The sequence below is a fragment of the Geotrypetes seraphini genome, chromosome 16 (assembly GCF_902459505.1).
Source record: "Geotrypetes seraphini chromosome 16, aGeoSer1.1, whole genome shotgun sequence".
NCBI classification, from domain to species: Eukaryota; Metazoa; Chordata; class Amphibia; order Gymnophiona; family Dermophiidae; genus Geotrypetes; species Geotrypetes seraphini.
In genome coordinates this window covers 18,147,624-18,166,148 of record NC_047099.1, presented here as the reverse complement: position 1 = coordinate 18,166,148, position 18,525 = coordinate 18,147,624, and the positions used below count along the sequence as shown (strand labels likewise).

At 44.1% G+C, this 18,525-nt stretch overlaps 1 protein-coding gene across 1 annotated transcript in view; it reads right to left on the bottom strand.

Moving 5' to 3' along the window:
- LOC117349761 (vomeronasal type-2 receptor 26-like) overlaps positions 1–18,525 on the bottom strand; it is a 52,189-nt gene that overhangs the window by 12,302 nt on the left and 21,362 nt on the right. Inside the window, exons 4-5 of the mRNA XM_033923352.1 lie at positions 16,891–17,118; positions 4,026–4,051 (exon numbers count right to left, since the gene is read on the bottom strand). Coding sequence (XP_033779243.1) covers positions 4,026–4,051; positions 16,891–17,118 — 254 coding nt within the window. The remainder of the gene's footprint in view (positions 1–4,025; positions 4,052–16,890; positions 17,119–18,525) is intronic.

Here is an 18,525-nt window from a genome sequence, read left to right as displayed (position 1 = left end):
AGATTGGATGCATCTAGCAATTCCACTTTCTTTTTAGATACTACATTTATAACCAGCATATCATCTAAGATCTTAAGAATAGCCTTACTGGATCAGACCAATGGTCCATCTTAAGAATAGCCTTACTGATCAGACCAATGGTCCAGTAGCCCGTTCTCATGGTGGCCAATCCATGTCACCAGTACCTGGCCAAAACCCAAGGAGCAGCAATATTCCATGCAACCGATCCAGGGCAAGAAGTGGCTTCCCCCCATGTCTTTCTCAACAGACTATGGACTTTTCCTCCAGGAAATTATTCAAACCTTTCTTAAAACCAGCTACACGGGTTACAGATAAACATCTAATATAATAAAACGCTAAGCCGCGCTTGCGTACTTCCTCTGCGTGCATCCGTTTTCCGTGAGCTGTAGCGACCCGCAGGTAGCAGTGCGCATGCGCGGCTTAGGGTTCTGTTTTTCGGTCTGACCTGCTCCCTGCTGCTCCTTGCCCTATTGTATTTTTTAGTTTAAAGGTGCCGCCGCGACTCCTGTCACCAGCCACACCTGGCTAAACACTAACACGCCGCGACTTACCCCCCTCCTCCCGACGACCCTACCCGGCACAACTGAAACCCCCCATTGACCCTCCCACCGCTACAAGGCTGACAAACCAGGCAGGAGCAGCAGCGTCCCAGGCACACAATGCTGCTTCGGGTCTCCTAATGGCCTAATTTCCTCTGCCGCGTCCCTGATGACGTCATCAGGGACGCGGCAGAGGAAATTAGGCCAGTAGTAAGAGAAGAGAAGGGGTGGGGGAAATGCTGCAACTGCTGCACAGGGATCTGGAGGGGAAGGCAAATACCGCTGCTGCTGCTGCTGCACAGGGAAGTCGGGAGGGGGGGGGAGGGAAATGCTGTTGCTGTTGCTGCTCCACAGGGAAATGGGGTGGAAATGCTGCTGCACAGGGAAATGGAGGCAAAGAATGACAGACAGACAGCAGGAGGGAGGGAGACAGACAGAAAAAGGGAGCCAAGGAGAGAGAGAGAGAGACAGCGGGAGAGAGAGAGAGACAGAAAGAAAGAAAGACAGACAGACATATATTCTAGCACCCGTTAATGTAACGGGCTTAAAGACTAGTATATGAATAATTTAGCTCCTCCATTTTAGAATTCACCTTTCATAGAGGTCTGACAGGGAAGTTCATGAAAGAAATTCAAAATAGGTACAAAACCAGGAATTTTTAATAAGACCTTGAGTGAAATGGTGTAGTGGCCATGTTGGTCCACTTGCCAAGGTAATAAAACAAAAAACCAAAGGAAATAAGGTAATACCTTTTTATTGGACTAACTCAATGTATTTTATGATGAGCATTCGAAGGTAACCCTTCTTCAGATCAGAAATAAGCAAATGTTGACCAATATGAGTATATTATAAGGAAAACATGAAAGCATTTCAGGGATGGATTCATAGGAAGAGGAAGTGGTGGATGGGTAAACAGGAGACAGAAATGACAAAGCAGTGTTAAATGTCTTTGTAGTGGGAAGGAAAGCCCAGATCTTTAGTCCTGTCTGGTAGGTGTCAAAATATTTCATCCTTTTAATTTCAAAGGTCTTATATTTTTGGATTGTAAAGTATTACATGTGGGAAGCAGAAACCCGAGGAACAACTATACGATGGGAGGGATCTTATTGAATGAGAGTACCCAAGAAACGGACTTGGGGGTAATGGTGGACATGACAATGAAGCCGACAGCACAGTGCGCAGCGGCCACTAAGAGAGCGAATAGAATGCTAGGTATAATCAAGAAGGGTATTACTACCAGAATGAAAGAAGTTATCCTGCCGTTGTATCGGGCGATGGTGCGCCCTGAGGAAGGGTAGAAGAGACCAGGTGAAGATCCCTGAAATTTCCCCCATTTAAGCAAAAACAGGCCAATAGAGCTAGAGGCTAAAATGGATGCTGAAAAAGTAAAAATGGACTCTGACTAACAAACTGTCAGCTCTGAAAGACACTTCTACTTTCTTGCAAGAAAGGTCAACCACAAAACAGCTGGAAAGGAAGACACTGAGATTGATGTAAGAAACTCACCAAGAAACTGCGCTGTGCAGCGTAAGAGCAAGGGATGCAAGGAAGTAAAAACTAATCAAAGAGCTAAAAACCGTTAGGCCAGCTGCTCGGAAGGGGAGCTTGGTATATTAACAGAACATTTATTGGGACACAGGGTAGAATTAGATCATAAGGGGTGTGGTCACACAGTATCACTCATTATGCTAACCAATCATTAGATTAATAAATGAGATAATAAATATGATTAACCAATGAAAATATGAAATGTAACATGCATTAAGGTGAGCCAGAACTGTCAAGAGTCCTATAAAAGAGGGCTCCCGGGACCAGAACTTCAGAACTGTTTGGAAGTTCTCCCAGTCTGGCCTGCCTGGTGTATGCTCTATCACTCTGTATGCTGTGTGATTTGTTCCTGTAAGCTATTGCTATTTGATTATTAAACTTATAATGTTTGAACCAGCATAAAGGGAGTCGAGTGGTTTGTCTGTGAAGGCCTAGGGTCTTCAGTGGTAGACCACGACGCTTGATAGAGGAGATAGCAGCCTTTAGACCACTCTCTGGTTTGTACACTCTTTGCTAATAACTGTTTTTATAGTATTTATGCACCAATATAATTACTCTAACTGTATATCTAACTTGTTTTTTTCCTTTTCCTTCATACTTTTAACCTTGGGGTTTCCCTTCCAGAGGCGGGATATTGAAGGAGCTACGTCGAGCTATGGGGTCAACGGTGGGCCTGATTTCTTTATTGCAGAGGCGGGGACCAGGAAGGATGGTAGAAAGAGTAAGGTATGTTTGAAGTCAGTTTGTTACTGACACTCATAAGTCAGTTTCTTACTGACGAGGGTTGAGCTCTTACTGTAGCCGGACTCTGTGATCTCCCGTGGGGCCGCAGAGCCCAGGTCTACTGTAAGTGGCTCACGAAGGCCCAGAGCAAAAGAGATAAAAAGGTGCACAACTCTGAACAACCCGGCTGATTGTTTGGGCTTGGGTTATCCCTTTGCTTAACCCTAGAAGGCCTAGAGGCCTGGAGGCCCAGCTTAGAGCCGACGGAGCTCTCCTATAGGCACGACCAGACCGGAGTCAGCGGCTACTCCACTGGCACATTGTTAAAAACGTTATCAACGGTTAGGGATATCAGCCGTATGTGTACGGGTCAGCCTAGCTGCCTGCAGGGGCCTTAGTAGTGCGTGGCACACGTCCAATGGACGAGGCATTGTGGTTGTTTCAATAGGACATCCCTGAATCCACAGGACTCAGGAATAAGGCCTTATTGTATGAATCTTATATCTTTTTGTCTGACTATCATTTTTTTTCTGTCCACAGGTTAACCATTTTTTTAATATTACATTGTATAGTGATATTGTATTTTGCTGTTTCCATGAATCCACAGTCTTGCAATTTGATGTTTCTCTGCATCCGCATCGTTGGTGCCATGTGAAATCAGTCACTTACATATCTCTCTTTGGTAACTAATCTCTAATCTGACCTCTCACTGTTACCCATATATATATCCATTTTTTGTCAGCATGCATCTTGGTGAACCCTCATTATCATAAGTGTTGGGGAACTGATGCCTGGCTTCTTTTATCTCTTTCTTCCTAAATTTTCCTCCTGGTACTGGCTGGTGCATACTTGGTGTTCAGGCATATTTTTGAGGGCAGTCTTTATGCCCTACTGAACGCCCATGAAATATATGTCTTCAAAGCTATCTTTCTCAGTCTCTCTTCTCCATAAAAGAGAGCATTTCTAAATAAATACACCACAGCCGTCCCGGCTGCGTCCCAGCACCAACGAGTGGATTAGGGAACTTCAAAGTATAAATTTTACCCATTCTATAACCCTTAGGAGGCAGAGTCAGCTGTAAACGGGACGGCTGCACTGCTCTTATTTTGTTAATTATCCACCAAAACTTTTTTTGCTCAGAATCATCTCATGCATGCTACAGCGCTAATAAGGTACCTATTCTTCTGTGATCACAGTTCATCTATTGTAAGTATTCTTTCCTTGTATATAGTATATTGTATAATATTGTATACTAGTCATTAACGGGTGCTAGAATATATATTTGTCTGTCTTTCTGTATTTCTTTCTCTTTCTGCCGCTGTCTTTCTTTCTTTCTGTCTCTCTCCTTGCCCCTGTCTCCTTCTTTTCTTTCTGTCTCCCTCCCTCCCACTATCTGTCTGATTGGTATTATCCAATCAGTGGTGATACTGTGAGGGCCCAGTTCTAGATTGCCTTTTACAACCATCCCAGCGAAACACAACTGGTGGGTCAACTGTTGTGGAGAGAATAACCGGTCCCGGGGAACCGGCGGAGGAAGCAATAAACATCTTATTCTTGCTTGAAGAACGTGGTTTGACTGATGGTGTTTTGAAAACCCCTACTTACCCTTTTTCTCCCAAGCCTAGGCAGTCGCCTAGTGCCTACCGAAAAAGTCCTGAAGATACCCCTGGTTAAAGGGGACATGCCAGAATTGCAGGGTTTGTCACTGGATAGCTGTGCTCTGAGGAGTGTTTGTGACAATAGGAAAAGGAGGGACACAATTTTTTGTTATACTTTGCTTTAAAATAGGTAAAATGCATTACTCTTCACCCCCTTGATATAAAATAGGCTGTCAGATTTAAGCAGCTAGCCAGGTTTACCAATATGCCTTAGGGGCTATGAGAAAAAAAAAAAAACCCAAAACCACGTAGGTTTCATACAAAACAAAAGTGTTGCATCGGCTCAATAAATTTAAGCAGATTTCTCCTGTAAAAACCAGCTCTGCTAAGAGTAACATACTTTTCAATAGCATGTGTGGGGGAACTGCAGGTAATATTAAAGGTCAGATTTAGAGAGGCCCATCAATGCCCTGTGAAAAACGGGTCAACATCAGATCATGCTGTCCTATTTTTTGAATGCCAAGGGTATTACCTTCCCTTTCTCTCCATGGATTAGGCAGGCTCATGTTCATCAAAGCCGAGGATGAGCGTCCAGACCTCTGAGCGGCCCCCGAAACCACCCAGCAGCTCTGACCTGGCCGATGTTGCTCCGGCCCGGCAGACTCCCGGGTGCGAAGCTGCCGTGTGCCCTAAGGCAGCTCCTGAACGCGGCGCTGCCCTCCTGGCATTGTCGGTCGATGCTGAGCCACTGGGGGCAGATAACCGAGCCGTCCACGGACGGAATGTGCGAGGTGGGCGGCTACACGGATCACCGGGGACTGCTGGAGCTGCCGTGCGAGGTGACGGAGGCGGCGCGGCGGGTGGGCAGTGGCGCTGCTGCTGGTGTCGGAGCTGGTGACAGGTCAAAAGCGCGCACCGACAAAGGTGCGCCGAGTCGGAGCTTCATGCTGGTCTGCGTCTTCCCTCCTGGCTGCCGGCAAGACCACGAGAGAGGAGTCTGCATGGACCGAATAGGCCGAGCCCCAACCAGTTTAACGCTTCGGCGACTCCTCTCACGATCGCCGCCTTCTCCGACCTTTTCCGGGCCCTTTGAAAGCAGCGCTAGGTGGAGAGCAGGGAGGCTGTTATGAGGTAATAAACGCGCATGCGTACTCCTGCGGCAACAGACCTACTGATCACGGAAGCACGCTGATAGGAGTGCGCATGTGCGGCTAGCGTTTTATTATATAGGATAGTATATCTTAATTGATAGCTTAGGAAGGATCCCTGCGTAGATAGCCGTATTCATTATCCTGAGCTCTAGGAACATTGTTCTTACTATGTTGCCTTTGTCGCACTCCTACATGTATCCTATCCTAGCTTTCAACCTATTCCAAACTCCCCCACCTTCCAGGCTCCCCTGCTCATTAAGCAGACTAATTCCGGAACCATTAAAACTAATTATGCTCCTTGGAGCTTTGCTGATAAACTTTCTGTCAAAGCTCAGCTCCCTCCCCTTTTGGCCGGAGCATCCCCTTGGATCGCCAAATTTGAACAGATTACCTCCCAGTGGGAATTAGCGCTTGTTGATTGTGTCGGTAAAGTTACAACCGACATTTTTGCCACTGCCGGCATTGCCAATTATAATATTGATGTTAAGAGTTTGGACGGGGACCGTTTTAATAATTACCGGTCTTCTGTCTGGAAAGCCTTTCGGGTGCGATATCCCGATGAAAAGGATATGTCTAGGCTCACCTCTCTCAAATATAAGGTCGGCTCTGACATATACTCCTTCATTCGTGAATTTGAAGAGAATTGGGAAATGCAAATTGGAGACCCTTGCTCTAAGGAGGGGATTAAAGGTCTCGCTTTCCAGACCCTCAGACATACGATGCCTAAAGACATCTAAACCAACCTTGACACGGTTGTGGGTATGGCTGGCAAGCCATGGTCTGAAATTGTGTCTCACATCATATATTATTCTCAGTTCTTAGATGATGCTGAATCTACGGAACACAAACAGCTGTTCCAGTTGCAGAAGAAGCCCTGGCTGTACAGATCCAAGGTTATACCAATCCCCTTGCTCCCTCTCCTACAGATAAACTTCCTATGCTGTTTCTCAAATGAAACAAGCAGTGCAGCTTGCCCTAAAGGAAGCTGTACAACTGGCACAAAATATATATCCCCATAGTAATGCCCCTTGGCCACGTAATGCCCATGGTTCCGCTGTGAGGACCCGTGGCAGACCAGGAAGGGCCCGTGGGACCCCTCCTCCTATAGACAAGTCTCGCAGGCGATGCTGTACTTGCAACAGAACGGGTCATCACGCCTATGAGTATCGATCTCTGACCTACAAAGGAGGTGGCCCCCTGCCCCAGCCTGGTAATTCTTTTACCTCAGGACCCAACAGGGGAATTTCCCCCTGATGATCCCTACGATCATCACTAACCAGCTCATTTTGTAATCTAATCTAATCTAATCCTTAGGTTTGTATACCGCATCATCTCCACGTTCGTAGAGCTCGGCGCGGTTTACAGTAGATGAAATAGGAAAGAACTACAACAGAGGGTTAGAGGTAGAAGTGTGAAGAATATTAGAGGACTTGGGATGCTAGATATAAGAGTTTTCTTGATTCCTAAGTGGGAGAGAGGCTTACATTTTTTGAGAAAAGCCAGGTTTTCAGATGTTTGCGGAAAACTTGGAGAGCGCTCAGGTTCCGAAGAGGGGAGGTAAGGTTGTTCCAGAGCTCAGTGATTTTGAAGTGGAGGGAGGTCCCTAGCTTTCCTGTGTGGGAAATGCCTTTTAGCGAGGGGAAGGGTAGTTTTAATTTGTGGGAGGATCTGGTGGTATTAGGGTATGAGGAATTCCAAGAAAGAGGGATAAAGGGAGGGAAGATAACGTGTAGGATTTTGAAAGCTAAAGAGGCGTATTAATAGTGGACCCTGGCGATTATCGGAAGCCAGTGAAGCTTGGCCAGGAGCGGGGAGACATAGTCAAATTTACTTTTAGCGAAGATGAGCTTGGCCGCTGCATTCTGAATCCGCTGGAGCCTGTGGAGGTTTTTCTTAGTCAGGCTTAAGTAGATAGAGTTGCAATAGTCCAATCTGGAAAGGAAGCAGGATCTAACTTTCCTCAGCATGTGAAGGCTGAAAAAGCATTTTTTTACCAAGGATTGGAGGTGGTCATTGAAGGACAATGCGGAATCAATGATGACGCACAAGACATTGCTCGAGAACTCAAGTTGCAGAGAGGAGCCAGAGGGTAATGGGATGGAGGTGGGTAGGTGGTCTAGTTTTGGGCCGAGCCAAAGAAGTCTTGTTTTGGACTCATTCAATTTCATTTGCACAGTGTGGGCCCAGGATTGTAGGTTCATTATACAAGAGGATATGTTCTTGGACAGGTTGGTGAGGTTCGAATCGGTCTCGAGGAGGACGAGGATGTCGTCGGCATAAGTGTAAATTGTTTCAAGGGGGGATAGGTGGAGGAGTTTTAGGGAGGACATATAGATGTTGAAAAGGATAGGAGATAGTGGCGAGCCTTGCGGAACTCCACAATTCGGTTTACAGGGGGAGGATGAGGTGCCATTCATGTTAACAATGTAAGAACGAGAGCGGAGGAATTTAGAGAACCAATCTAGGACTGTGGAGTTGATGCCTATCTCAGAGAGTTGGTAAACAAGAATATCATGGTGGACAACGTTGAAAGCAGCGGAGAGGTCAAATTGTAGGAGGACGGCGAACTTGTTTCGAGAGTGAAGTTGTTGGACCCTTGAAATCAGGGAAGACAGTAGGGATTCGATGCTGAAGTTAGGACGAAAGCCATATTGATAGGATAGAAGAATAGAGAATCTCTCTAAGTATGATTAGAGTTGGGTAGAAATGATGGACTCTAGCATCTTGGTTAGGAGAGGGATATTTGCAATTGGACGATAGCTGGATGGTATGGTAGGGTCAAGGTCAGATTTTTTCAGTAGTGGGGTCAAGGCAATATGACCCATTTCTGGGGAGAAATGGCCCGACTGAAGGGCGGACTTTATGAGATTGGTGATAGAAGAGATAGCCTGTGCGGGAATGTTCTCATATAGATAGGAGGGGAATGGGTCCAAGGAGCAGTTACAGGGTTTCAGTTTGAGGCAGAGATTGAGGACCATGGATTCAGATACGCGCTCAAAGGTGGTCCAGGATCTGTCAGCTGGGATAGGGTTGGAGACCATTAGGGTGGGAGTGGAGTCGGTGGGCACCAGGGAGTTGTAGGAGACTGAAGGAGGGAAGGAGCATCTCAAGGTAGAAACCTTATTGTTGAAGAATTTTGCTAGAACATTGGCTGAGGGAGAGGAGGGGAGCTCGGTGGGGTCTCTTTTGGAGGTTAGGGAGCGCCAGATGTTAAATAGTGCACTGCTCTGATTGTTGGACCTGGAGATTTTGTCACCATAGAAGTTCTTTCTTGCTTTTTTTAGCGCTGTATTGTACAGCTTGATATTGACTCTCCAGGACTGTCTATCTATGGGACATTTTGATTTTTTCCATATGCGCTCCTGAGCTCGACATTTCTGTTTTAGCTCTCTGTGATATGGGAGGTACCAAGGGGCCTTGCGGGGATAGGAGATGGATTTAGTGGAAAGAGGGGCGAGGGAAAGATAGGTGGATTCGGAGAGAGCGATCCAGTTATGCCAGTTAGTACCTGAATCTGCAGGCTTAGGGGCAGAGGAGAATAGATTGAGAAATTTAGACCAGAACACATCGCTTGTGATTTTTTTTTGCGGAAGGTAATGGGGTTGGAAGTGCGGGGTGGATCCCCAAGGTGCGACATAAAGATAGGAAGACAGAAAGCCCCTAGGAAGTGGTCAGACCAGGGGACATGTTCCCAGCGAGTGTCGTCAACTGACGTCTTGTGAGCGGTAAGATCGAGGAAGCTAATGAGGTCTAGTGTGTGCCCCTTTCCGTGGGTTGGGGATGGTGCGGGGGGGGGAGGCCAAGGGAAGTGAGGAAGCTAATAACTTCAATTATATCCTTGCTGGTGATGTCGTCTAGGTGGAGATTGATGTCTCCAATGATCAGTAACCTTTGGAACTTGAGGAAGGCGTTTGTTATAGTCTCAAGGACGAGTTCGGAGGAATTGTTCCAAGGGGTAGGTGGGCAGTATAGGATCAGGATGCCCAGTGGGTGAGGGTGAATTTCATCGTTGACAGAAGCAAGCATGTATTCTAATGAGGTGTGGCTACCCCTTTCGAGGAGCTGAATATCGAAAAAGGATTTGTAGAGAATTGCCAGGCCACCTCCTTTACAGTTAGATCTGGGTGAGAAGAGACCTTGGTAGCCATGGGAGCAGAGTTCTTTTTATGTAAATAGGTCATCTTTTTTAATCCATGATTCCGTGATGCATAGGAAACCAGGGTCAGAATCCTCGAGTAGGTCCTTCAGAATTTGAATCTTATTGCAAGCGGATCTTGCATTGCAGTAAAGTGTTGGGACTGGGGTGAGTGAGTCAGAGGCAAGGTTGGGGAGTTTAGCAGGGGAAACAAACTTTAAAGAAGCATGGTTGATTCTTCGGGGTTTTTTGGGGGGAGGTTGTGGTATGGTGCGAGTCAGCATGGGAATTTTGAGGCCAGGGCAGATATTATTGGTATTCGCAGAATTGAGAAGATCAGGAGAAGGAGGTATTATGCAGAAGGTGGTGTTGAGGGAAAAGCAGAGTAGGAGGAGAAAGAACCATGAGGGTGGCTTCATGGTGAGAGGTTGGTGAGCCTTTGGTGAGCTTTAGGGTTGTGAATACTGTGGCCCACTGTAATGCAGAACAATCCTGTATAACTATTACAATGGAACCTTTCACCAATAGCACCCAGACGTGTGGCCCGGAAAGGAGCCACCCTGCAGGACTGGATTCCAAGATGGAATCAAAAACAACACAAAGTCATTATCATCTATTTCTTCAAAAAACATAGTCATATTTATTCTTCCTGAATTCAGGTAAGTAGTTTTCTCTAGACGACTGCTACATTGGTCAGAATGTTCAAACAGCTGCATCAACAATGAGAAACAACTCACATAGTACAAAGCCAGCATACAAACCAGTCTTTGCCTTGCCTCCAGAACTGAGGCCACTTCAGCTGTGCTCAGCGTTTGTAGTCCAACTCAAACCAAACACTGGCTGCTACAAAAGCAGTCAATTTTCAAAATCACAAAACAAAAAAAAAACCCAACAATACAGTCTTAGGTATTTATCTCCACTTCCCAGAAGTGTCACAGTCTCTACAAGCCTCTGGCTAGTTCCTTATATCGCCAGGAAAACGAGGGAGTGATAGGTTTTGCACACAAACAATCATTAGTTTGATTCTCACAGTTCCCACCCAGGATAACAGCAAAACCTCTCCCCATTAATCACTCCCCAGCTTGTGAAAAGAAAAATAGCAAAAGCAAAAAAGAAAAACATTCTCAAAACAGTCCAGCATTCAAAATCACACTCACTGTTTGGAAATGGAGGCAAAGTCCACCTGCATTGCTTCAGTGACTTGAGGAGCAAATTCTGACCAACCTTCCTCCAATTCCATAGGTAACTCTCCAGGGAACACAGGATCTTCAACCTGACCTTCCTCTAGCACCTCCATTGGAACGGGGCCATTGCTCCTGCTTGTCTGAGAGGATTCTTTAGGGAGGAAAGGATTAAACCTCCTCCCTAGCTGGCTTCCCTCTCTGTTCTTACACACAGGTTTAAGTACCTTGGGGTAACGCCCTGCTTTGTCAGCCCTGGCAGTGTTCCAAGGGCCTCCTGGGCTCCCCCGGTGGACAGTGCTATTATTATGTTCAGTAACTACTTGTCCCTTCCCAATTCCTCTCCAGGATTTCTTTTCTTCCACTTTTTTCTCTGTCCTAACTGGAACCTGAGCAGGTAGAATATCTGGCTGGTCACAATACATATATATATATATATATATATATTTTTTTTTATTATTATTATTTTGGGGGGGGAAAGTTAGCCCTTGATGAGCTTTTGGGATATATATATATGTTTGGGTTTTTTTTGGGGGGGGAAGTTAGATCGGGGAAAGAGCTAGGCAACTTGGTATCTAAACAAGAAGAGGATCTAGAGAACTAGGTAGTGAGAGGACCAGACAGCATACCGGGATGGAACTAGTATAAAGGTAAAGGAGAGGGCTTAAATATTACGCTCATCCCTTAACAATGAAAGCACTTAGCAACTGGATGGTGTCCTATAAGAAGCTGTGAACAAGGTCAGGCATTTAGCAACTAAATAGTGTAATGTGCCTAAGGCCCCGCCCACAGGAGGGGCCTAAGGCTCCCAGGCCTATTCTGATTGGCCCAGGCACCTTAGGCCCCACCTGTGAGCGGGGCTTTGGATGGCTGGGCCAATCCGGCCCCATTCTACCGTTGGCTGCCTGCCGGACAGGCAGGTTTTTCACTCGTCTGTCTGGCAAACTTGAAAAAAGGTACGGGGAAGGGGGGTGGGGTGGGAGGGTCGTGGGGTCGGCCGGGGGGGTCGCAGGTGGCTGGGGGGGGCGATTGGGGTTTCTTGGGGGGGCAGTCATTGGGGGAGGGGGTTGCTTTGTAATGTAGTGCGGGGTGGAGGTAGGGGTTCGCCGGGGCCAGGAGGGCTTGAGCTCCCTCCTGGCCCGATCAAATCACGGGGAGGTGGTCACCGGGGCCAGGAGGGCTTGGACTCCCTCCTGGCCCGAACGAGTCACGGGGGGGTGGTCACCGGGGCCAGGAGGGCTTGGGCTTCCTCCTGGCCCGAATGAGTCGGGGGTCGCCGCGGGCCAGGAGAGCTTGGGCTCTCTCCTGGCCCGTTGTATCGGAGGGGGGGGGGTCGCCAGGGGGGCACGATCACCGGGACAAGAGGGCTTGGGCTCCCTCTTGCCTCGATGTTGTCGGGGGGGGGGTTGCGGTTTGACATGGCAGGAGGGCTTGGGCACCCTCCTGCCTGGATCGTTGTGTGTGTGTGTGTGTGTGGGGGGGAGTTCTGAACCTGGTATTGTTTTTGACAGACACCGGTTACAGAATCCAGCTTTTAGGCGAAGGACTGGCTCCTCCTTCGCCTAAAAGCCCTTCTGTTGGACATTTGGGGCTTAGGCGTTTTTTTGTTTCATTATGGCAAAAAAGTGTAGTCGTCGTGTGGGTGTACTTTTAGACATAGTGGAGATTGTGTGTTTAGGCAGAGGAAGGCCATAATTAAAACAAGGACATTTGTTTTGGTTATGGACACTTTCCCTGCTTCTGCATTGAACGTTTAAGGACTTAGGCCAAAAGGGGACTTAGACGCTTTTTTTGATTATGCCCTTCCACGTGTTAATATGTCCATCCTTTTACTTGGGGTTGATTTTCTTTGACTCTAATTCCCTTAGACAGCCAGATATAATATTAGACCTTAGGCTATTTAAATGAAAGGAGTCAAGTTTTTGGTTTCTTTTATATTTCATCCTTTAATGCTGTACCTATCCTGTTAGTAATATTACCCAGGTATAGTTGGAAACAAATTAAACGATATACACAGTACAGACAAGTTAAACATACATAATATAATTCATTATTACATGACATTTGTAACTACAATCAATACATCATATCATAAATGATAAATCCCTCCCCTTTTTCCCAATTCCTATTTCCAAAAAATATACAAATCCCAACCCATCCCTATATACCTACTGCCAATGTGCTAAGAAATCTGATCATTAGAATAATTAGTCAATGGTTCCCAAATTTTCTTAAAATTGTGAAGATTCCCTTGTTGTAACACTAACACTTTTTCCATTTTGTATATATGACAGACAGAGTTCCACCAGAATGTATAATTTAATTTGGTATAATCCTTCCAATTTTGAGTAATTTGTTGCATGGCGACCCCTGTCAATATTAATAGTAGTTTGTTATTATTTGCTGAAATCGGACTCTGAGTTCTCATTGCAGTACCAAATAATATGGTATCATATGAGAGTCCTACATGATTTTCTAGTAACTTATTAATTTGGGGCCAAATTAAATTCCAAAAGGCATTTACACAGGGACAGAAAAAAATTAAATGATCTAACATCCCTACTTCTATTCTACAATGCCAGCATCTATTGGATCTAGTACTATCTATCTTTTGCAGGCGCGTAGGGGTCCATAACACTCTATGTAACAAAAACATCCATGTTTGATTCATAGATGCTGACCTTGTAGACCTTAATCTCCAGGACCAAAATCGTGGCCATTGAGATGCAGAAATTGTCTGTCCAATCTCAATACTCCAAATATCCCTAAGTCCAGTTTTCTTTTTTTTATTTAAAAATCCATATAACAATTTATACCATTTTGCGGCTTGGTGACCCAAAAAATCCGCCTGGAAACATAGAACCTGCAGACTATATTGAGTATTAAGATCTTTCCATTCAGGGAACCCTGCCTGAATGGCCTGCTTCAATTGCATCCATTTAAAATATTGTGTTTTATTTAAGCCAAAGTTATTTTGCAATTGTGAAAAACTAAGCAGTGATCCTTCTGAAATGACATCATTCAATGTCCGTATACCTGCAATTATCCATTGTTTCCAGACGATCTTAAATCCGCCAATCTTGATCCTGGAGTTTACCCAAATAGAATGATTTAGTGATTTAGCAATTGGGTCTGGTGATAGATTACTAATATATCTTAATGTCTTCCAAGTATCTAGTAAAATTCTGTTATCTTTGTATCTTCTAGGCATTGTTATACTAAGTAAATGTTCTAAATGTAATGGGAACAGGAGCCGCCATTCTAAATATAACCAATCTGGTACATTCTCCATGAGATCTGGGAGGATCCAATACATACATGTCTTGATGGTACTTATAAAAATTTGGAAAATTTACCCCTCCCTCCACAATTGGTCTTTGTAATGATACTAAAGCAATTCTGGGTCTTTTCCCAAACCAAACAAATTTTGTAAGAAGATTGTTTAATTTTTTATAAAATGACCCCTGAAAAAATATTGGTATCATAATCATTTGATAACAAACCACAGGCAATATCATCATTTTAATTGTTTGGACTCTTCCCCACCAAGAGAGATGTAAAGGATTCCATTGCTCGCACATTTCTGTTATTTTTCTTAATAAAAGCTTTTCATTTTCTTTGACTGTCTCTTCAATTGTATTTTTGATAATAATTCCTAAATATTTTAAACCTTCATCTTTCCATATAAATGAATATGAATCAAATAGTCATTTGGTACAATGAACATTAATTGGAAGAACTTCAGATTTATTCTAGTTAATTTTGTATCCAGAGGGCCCATTACTGAAAACATATCGGATCTTCTTGTACCGATTATTTTCAGGGATGGTATATTTAAAAGATTCTGGGAGGAAGATCTAAGAGGTCACGTGGAGTTATGGGGTATTAACATACTGGCTATAAATTGAGGTTCTTTATAGATTAGAGTTTTAAATGTTAAGAATATGACCTTAAAGAAGATGCGATGGCTAACGGGAAGCCAGTGTGATTCAATCAAGAGTGGCGTAACATGATCATATTTTTTGGCGTTACGGATTAGTTTTATAGCTGTATTCTGAATAATTTGGAGTCTTCTTTTTTCTTTTAAGGAGATGTTAAGGAGTAGAGAATTACAGTAGTCCATTCTAGTTAAAATCAGCGAGTGAACTAAGATGTTAGTTGATTTAGGCTCAAGGAATTTGCCCCATTTAAGAGAAACAGGCCAATACAGCTAGAGGCTAAAATGGATGAGGAAAAAGTAAAAATGGACTCTGACTAACAAAACTGTCAGCTCTGAAAGACACTTCTGCTTTCTTGCAAGAAAGGTCAACCACAAAACACAGCTGGAAAGGAAGACACTGAGATTGATGTAAGAAACTCACCAAGAAACTACACTGTGCAGCGTAAGAGCAAGGGATGTAAGGAAGTAAAAACTAATCTCAGAGCTAAAAACCATTACGCTAGGTGCTCAGAAGGGGGGCTTAGTATATTAACAGAACATTTATTGTGACACAGGGGAGAATTAGATCATAAGGTGTGTGGTCACACAGTATCACTCATTATACTAACCAATCATTAGATTAATAAATGAGATAATAAATATGATTAACCAATGAAAATGTAAAATGTAACATGTATCAAGGTGGGCCAGAACTGTCAAGAGTCCTATAAAAGAGTGCTCCCGGGACCAGAACTTCAGAACTGTTTGGAAGTTCTCCCAGTCTGGCCAGCCTGGTGTATGCTCTATCACTCTGTATGCTGTGTGATTTGTTCCTGTAAGCTATTGCTATTTGATTATTAAACTTATAATGTTTGAATCAGCATAAAGGGAGTCAAGTGGTCTGTCTGTGAAGGCCTAGGGTCTTCAGTCTGCATCTGGAGTACTGCATCCAGTACTGGTCGCCGTAGAAGGATATGGCGTTACTCAAGAGGGTTCAGAGGAGAGCGACACATCTGATAAAAGGGATGGATAACCTTTCATACGCAGAGAGATTTGAGAAACTGGGTCTCTTTTCCCTGGAGAAGAGGAGACTTAGAGGGGATATGATAGAGACTTACAAGATCATGAAGGGCATAGAGAGAGTAGAGAGGGACAGTTTCTTCAAACTTTCAAAAAATAAAAGAACATGAGCGCATTCGGAAAAGTTGAAAGGGGACAGATTCAAAATGAATGCTAGGAAGTTCTTCTTTACCCAACATGTGGTGGACACCTGGAATGCACTTAGAGAGGGCGTAATAGGACAGCGTACGGTACTGGGGTTCAAGAAAGGATTGGACAATTTCCTGCTGGAAAAGGTGATAGGGGGGTATAGATAGAGGATTACTGTACAGGTCCTGAACCTGTTGGGCTGCCAAACGAGCGGACTGCTGGGCATGATGGACCTCAGGTCTGACCCAGCGGAGGCATTGCTTATGTTCTTATTGTCTTAAAGTTTCCTTTTAGTATTCTCACCATAAAATCATTGATGCAGTGGTCAATTTTTCCAAAGTGTTGTCTAACAAAGGTGACATCCTGGTTGGTATTGCAATTTTTAATATGATATCTATGTAAGTTGATCCTAGCCTAGATCATCTGGCCTGTTTCACCATTGTAACAGCCCTCTTTGCATTAGAAGAGGAACATGTGAAGGATCATTGCAGTGTGACAATCTGCAAACTTTGAGAGCACATCTCAAAGGATCCCACAGTCACTCAAATGGGAAAAACATTTAACATAAGGGGATCCTTCACATGTTCATCTTCTAATGTGGTATACTATACATCAATCAATAACTAACATGTAGTTTTTCAAATACAGACCCCAATGATGCCATATATAAGATGAAAACTAGGGCAGACAATGTTGATCCGTGAGGCACACCCATCACTATCATATACCTATCAGAAATCTTTCATCCACTTTCATCCTATCATTCATGAAGGATAGTTTCCCATTCTCCTCCAACTCTTGGCTGTTTATATAGGATATATTGCATAATGCGAGCTAAGAAAATATTTGAATAGATATTTCCATACCAGATTAAAGTGTGGGTTCCACAAGATGTCACTTTGGTTGACAAAGAGCTGCTGGCCCTCTGGAGCTGATTGATTGAAGCTTCCAATTTTAACACTGCGAAAGGAACCATCCGGGAGCAGGATCAAGTTTGCAATGTCATAGTAAGTTGGCACATTCCCTTTGTCATTAAAGGAAACATCTTGTCCATCAGGTGTTTTGAAATGAACCTTCTTAATGTATTGGTTGAGCTATAAATGGAAATAAATGATTAGGATATTGTATCCAGGTTAATGGTTGGAACTTGACAATTGGAATTAATATTCATTAGATTCAAACATTTGCTAATTCAAGGAAATACTTACTGTACCTGGAAGTATTTATGCTATTGCAGAGAATTTATGGTATTGCACCTCATCTGCAAGAATATACATCCTGTAGTACCATGAGAGGACATGGCAGCTATTTTGTAAAGCAGTTGCAAGTGGACATGGGTTCCTGCCCCCCAAACCCCCCACAGGACCACCAGCTACACAGGTAGATCCAAAAAGTATACCTAGGCATGAGGAGTCAATGAGGGGGTGGGGGGCCAACATGGGAGGGGAGGGAATGGGAGAGGGCAAGGGCATCCTTTGGGGAGTTGACCTCTGCCAGCTGAATATTGACTGGTATGTTACTAATAATTGAGTAGATATTAAAACGAGGGGATCCTGCCAGCATAAATCCCAAACTGCAGATTTGTAAGAGACATTGAGAAACATTTAAATGGGTGGTGCCACTGAATATCCACACTGACTGCAGTATCATTGGGTACACCAGGCCAGAACCAATAGATAAGTGAGCTCTGGTAAATGTTGTTGTTTTTTTTTTTAAACTTCTTTATTCATTTTTACATCAATCAACAAGTTTACAATTTTATACAATATATTATACACAATCACTTTTTCATTCTTAACCATACATCTTATTAATTAGTGAAATATCCCACCCCATCCCCTCCCATTTCTATATTTCATTCATTATCATATTCTATCTTTTTCATTATATATTCAATCAGTCTTGTAAAGGGGCCAAATCATTTGAATATTCCATTAATGGCCCCCATATCTTTTTTAAATTATTATAGTTCCCATTTTGTAATGCTATAGCTTTTTCCATTCTATATATATATAACACACTGTATTCCACCAAAACGTAAAATTCAGACTTGTATAGTCTTTCCAATTCCTAGTTATGTGCTGAATGGCAACTCCTGTTAATATTAATAATAATTTATTATTGGATCTTTAAATTTGACTTTTATATCTCATTGAAGTGCCAAATAAAATTGTATCATAGGACAGGGCAACATGGTTTTCTAATAACAAATTAATTTGGGGAGGTTGTCTGGACAGATCCAAGATGGCGATCTGAGAGCAGGACGCGCTGAGCTGCGTGTCCCAGGATCGTATTCGTTTGAATTTTCCTAGCGGTTTTTACTTACCGCGATGCCGAAGAGACGGGGCCGGAGTGCCGCTTCTGCCTCGCGGCGTCCTGGAGCCCCGGGTCTCGGAAATATACAGGATCTCCTGAGGCGCATGCAGGAGGCCACGGCGACGTCGGATGGCGGCCCGCAGAGGACACAGGGAGGCGAACCCGTTGTGGATACTCCTGGGCCC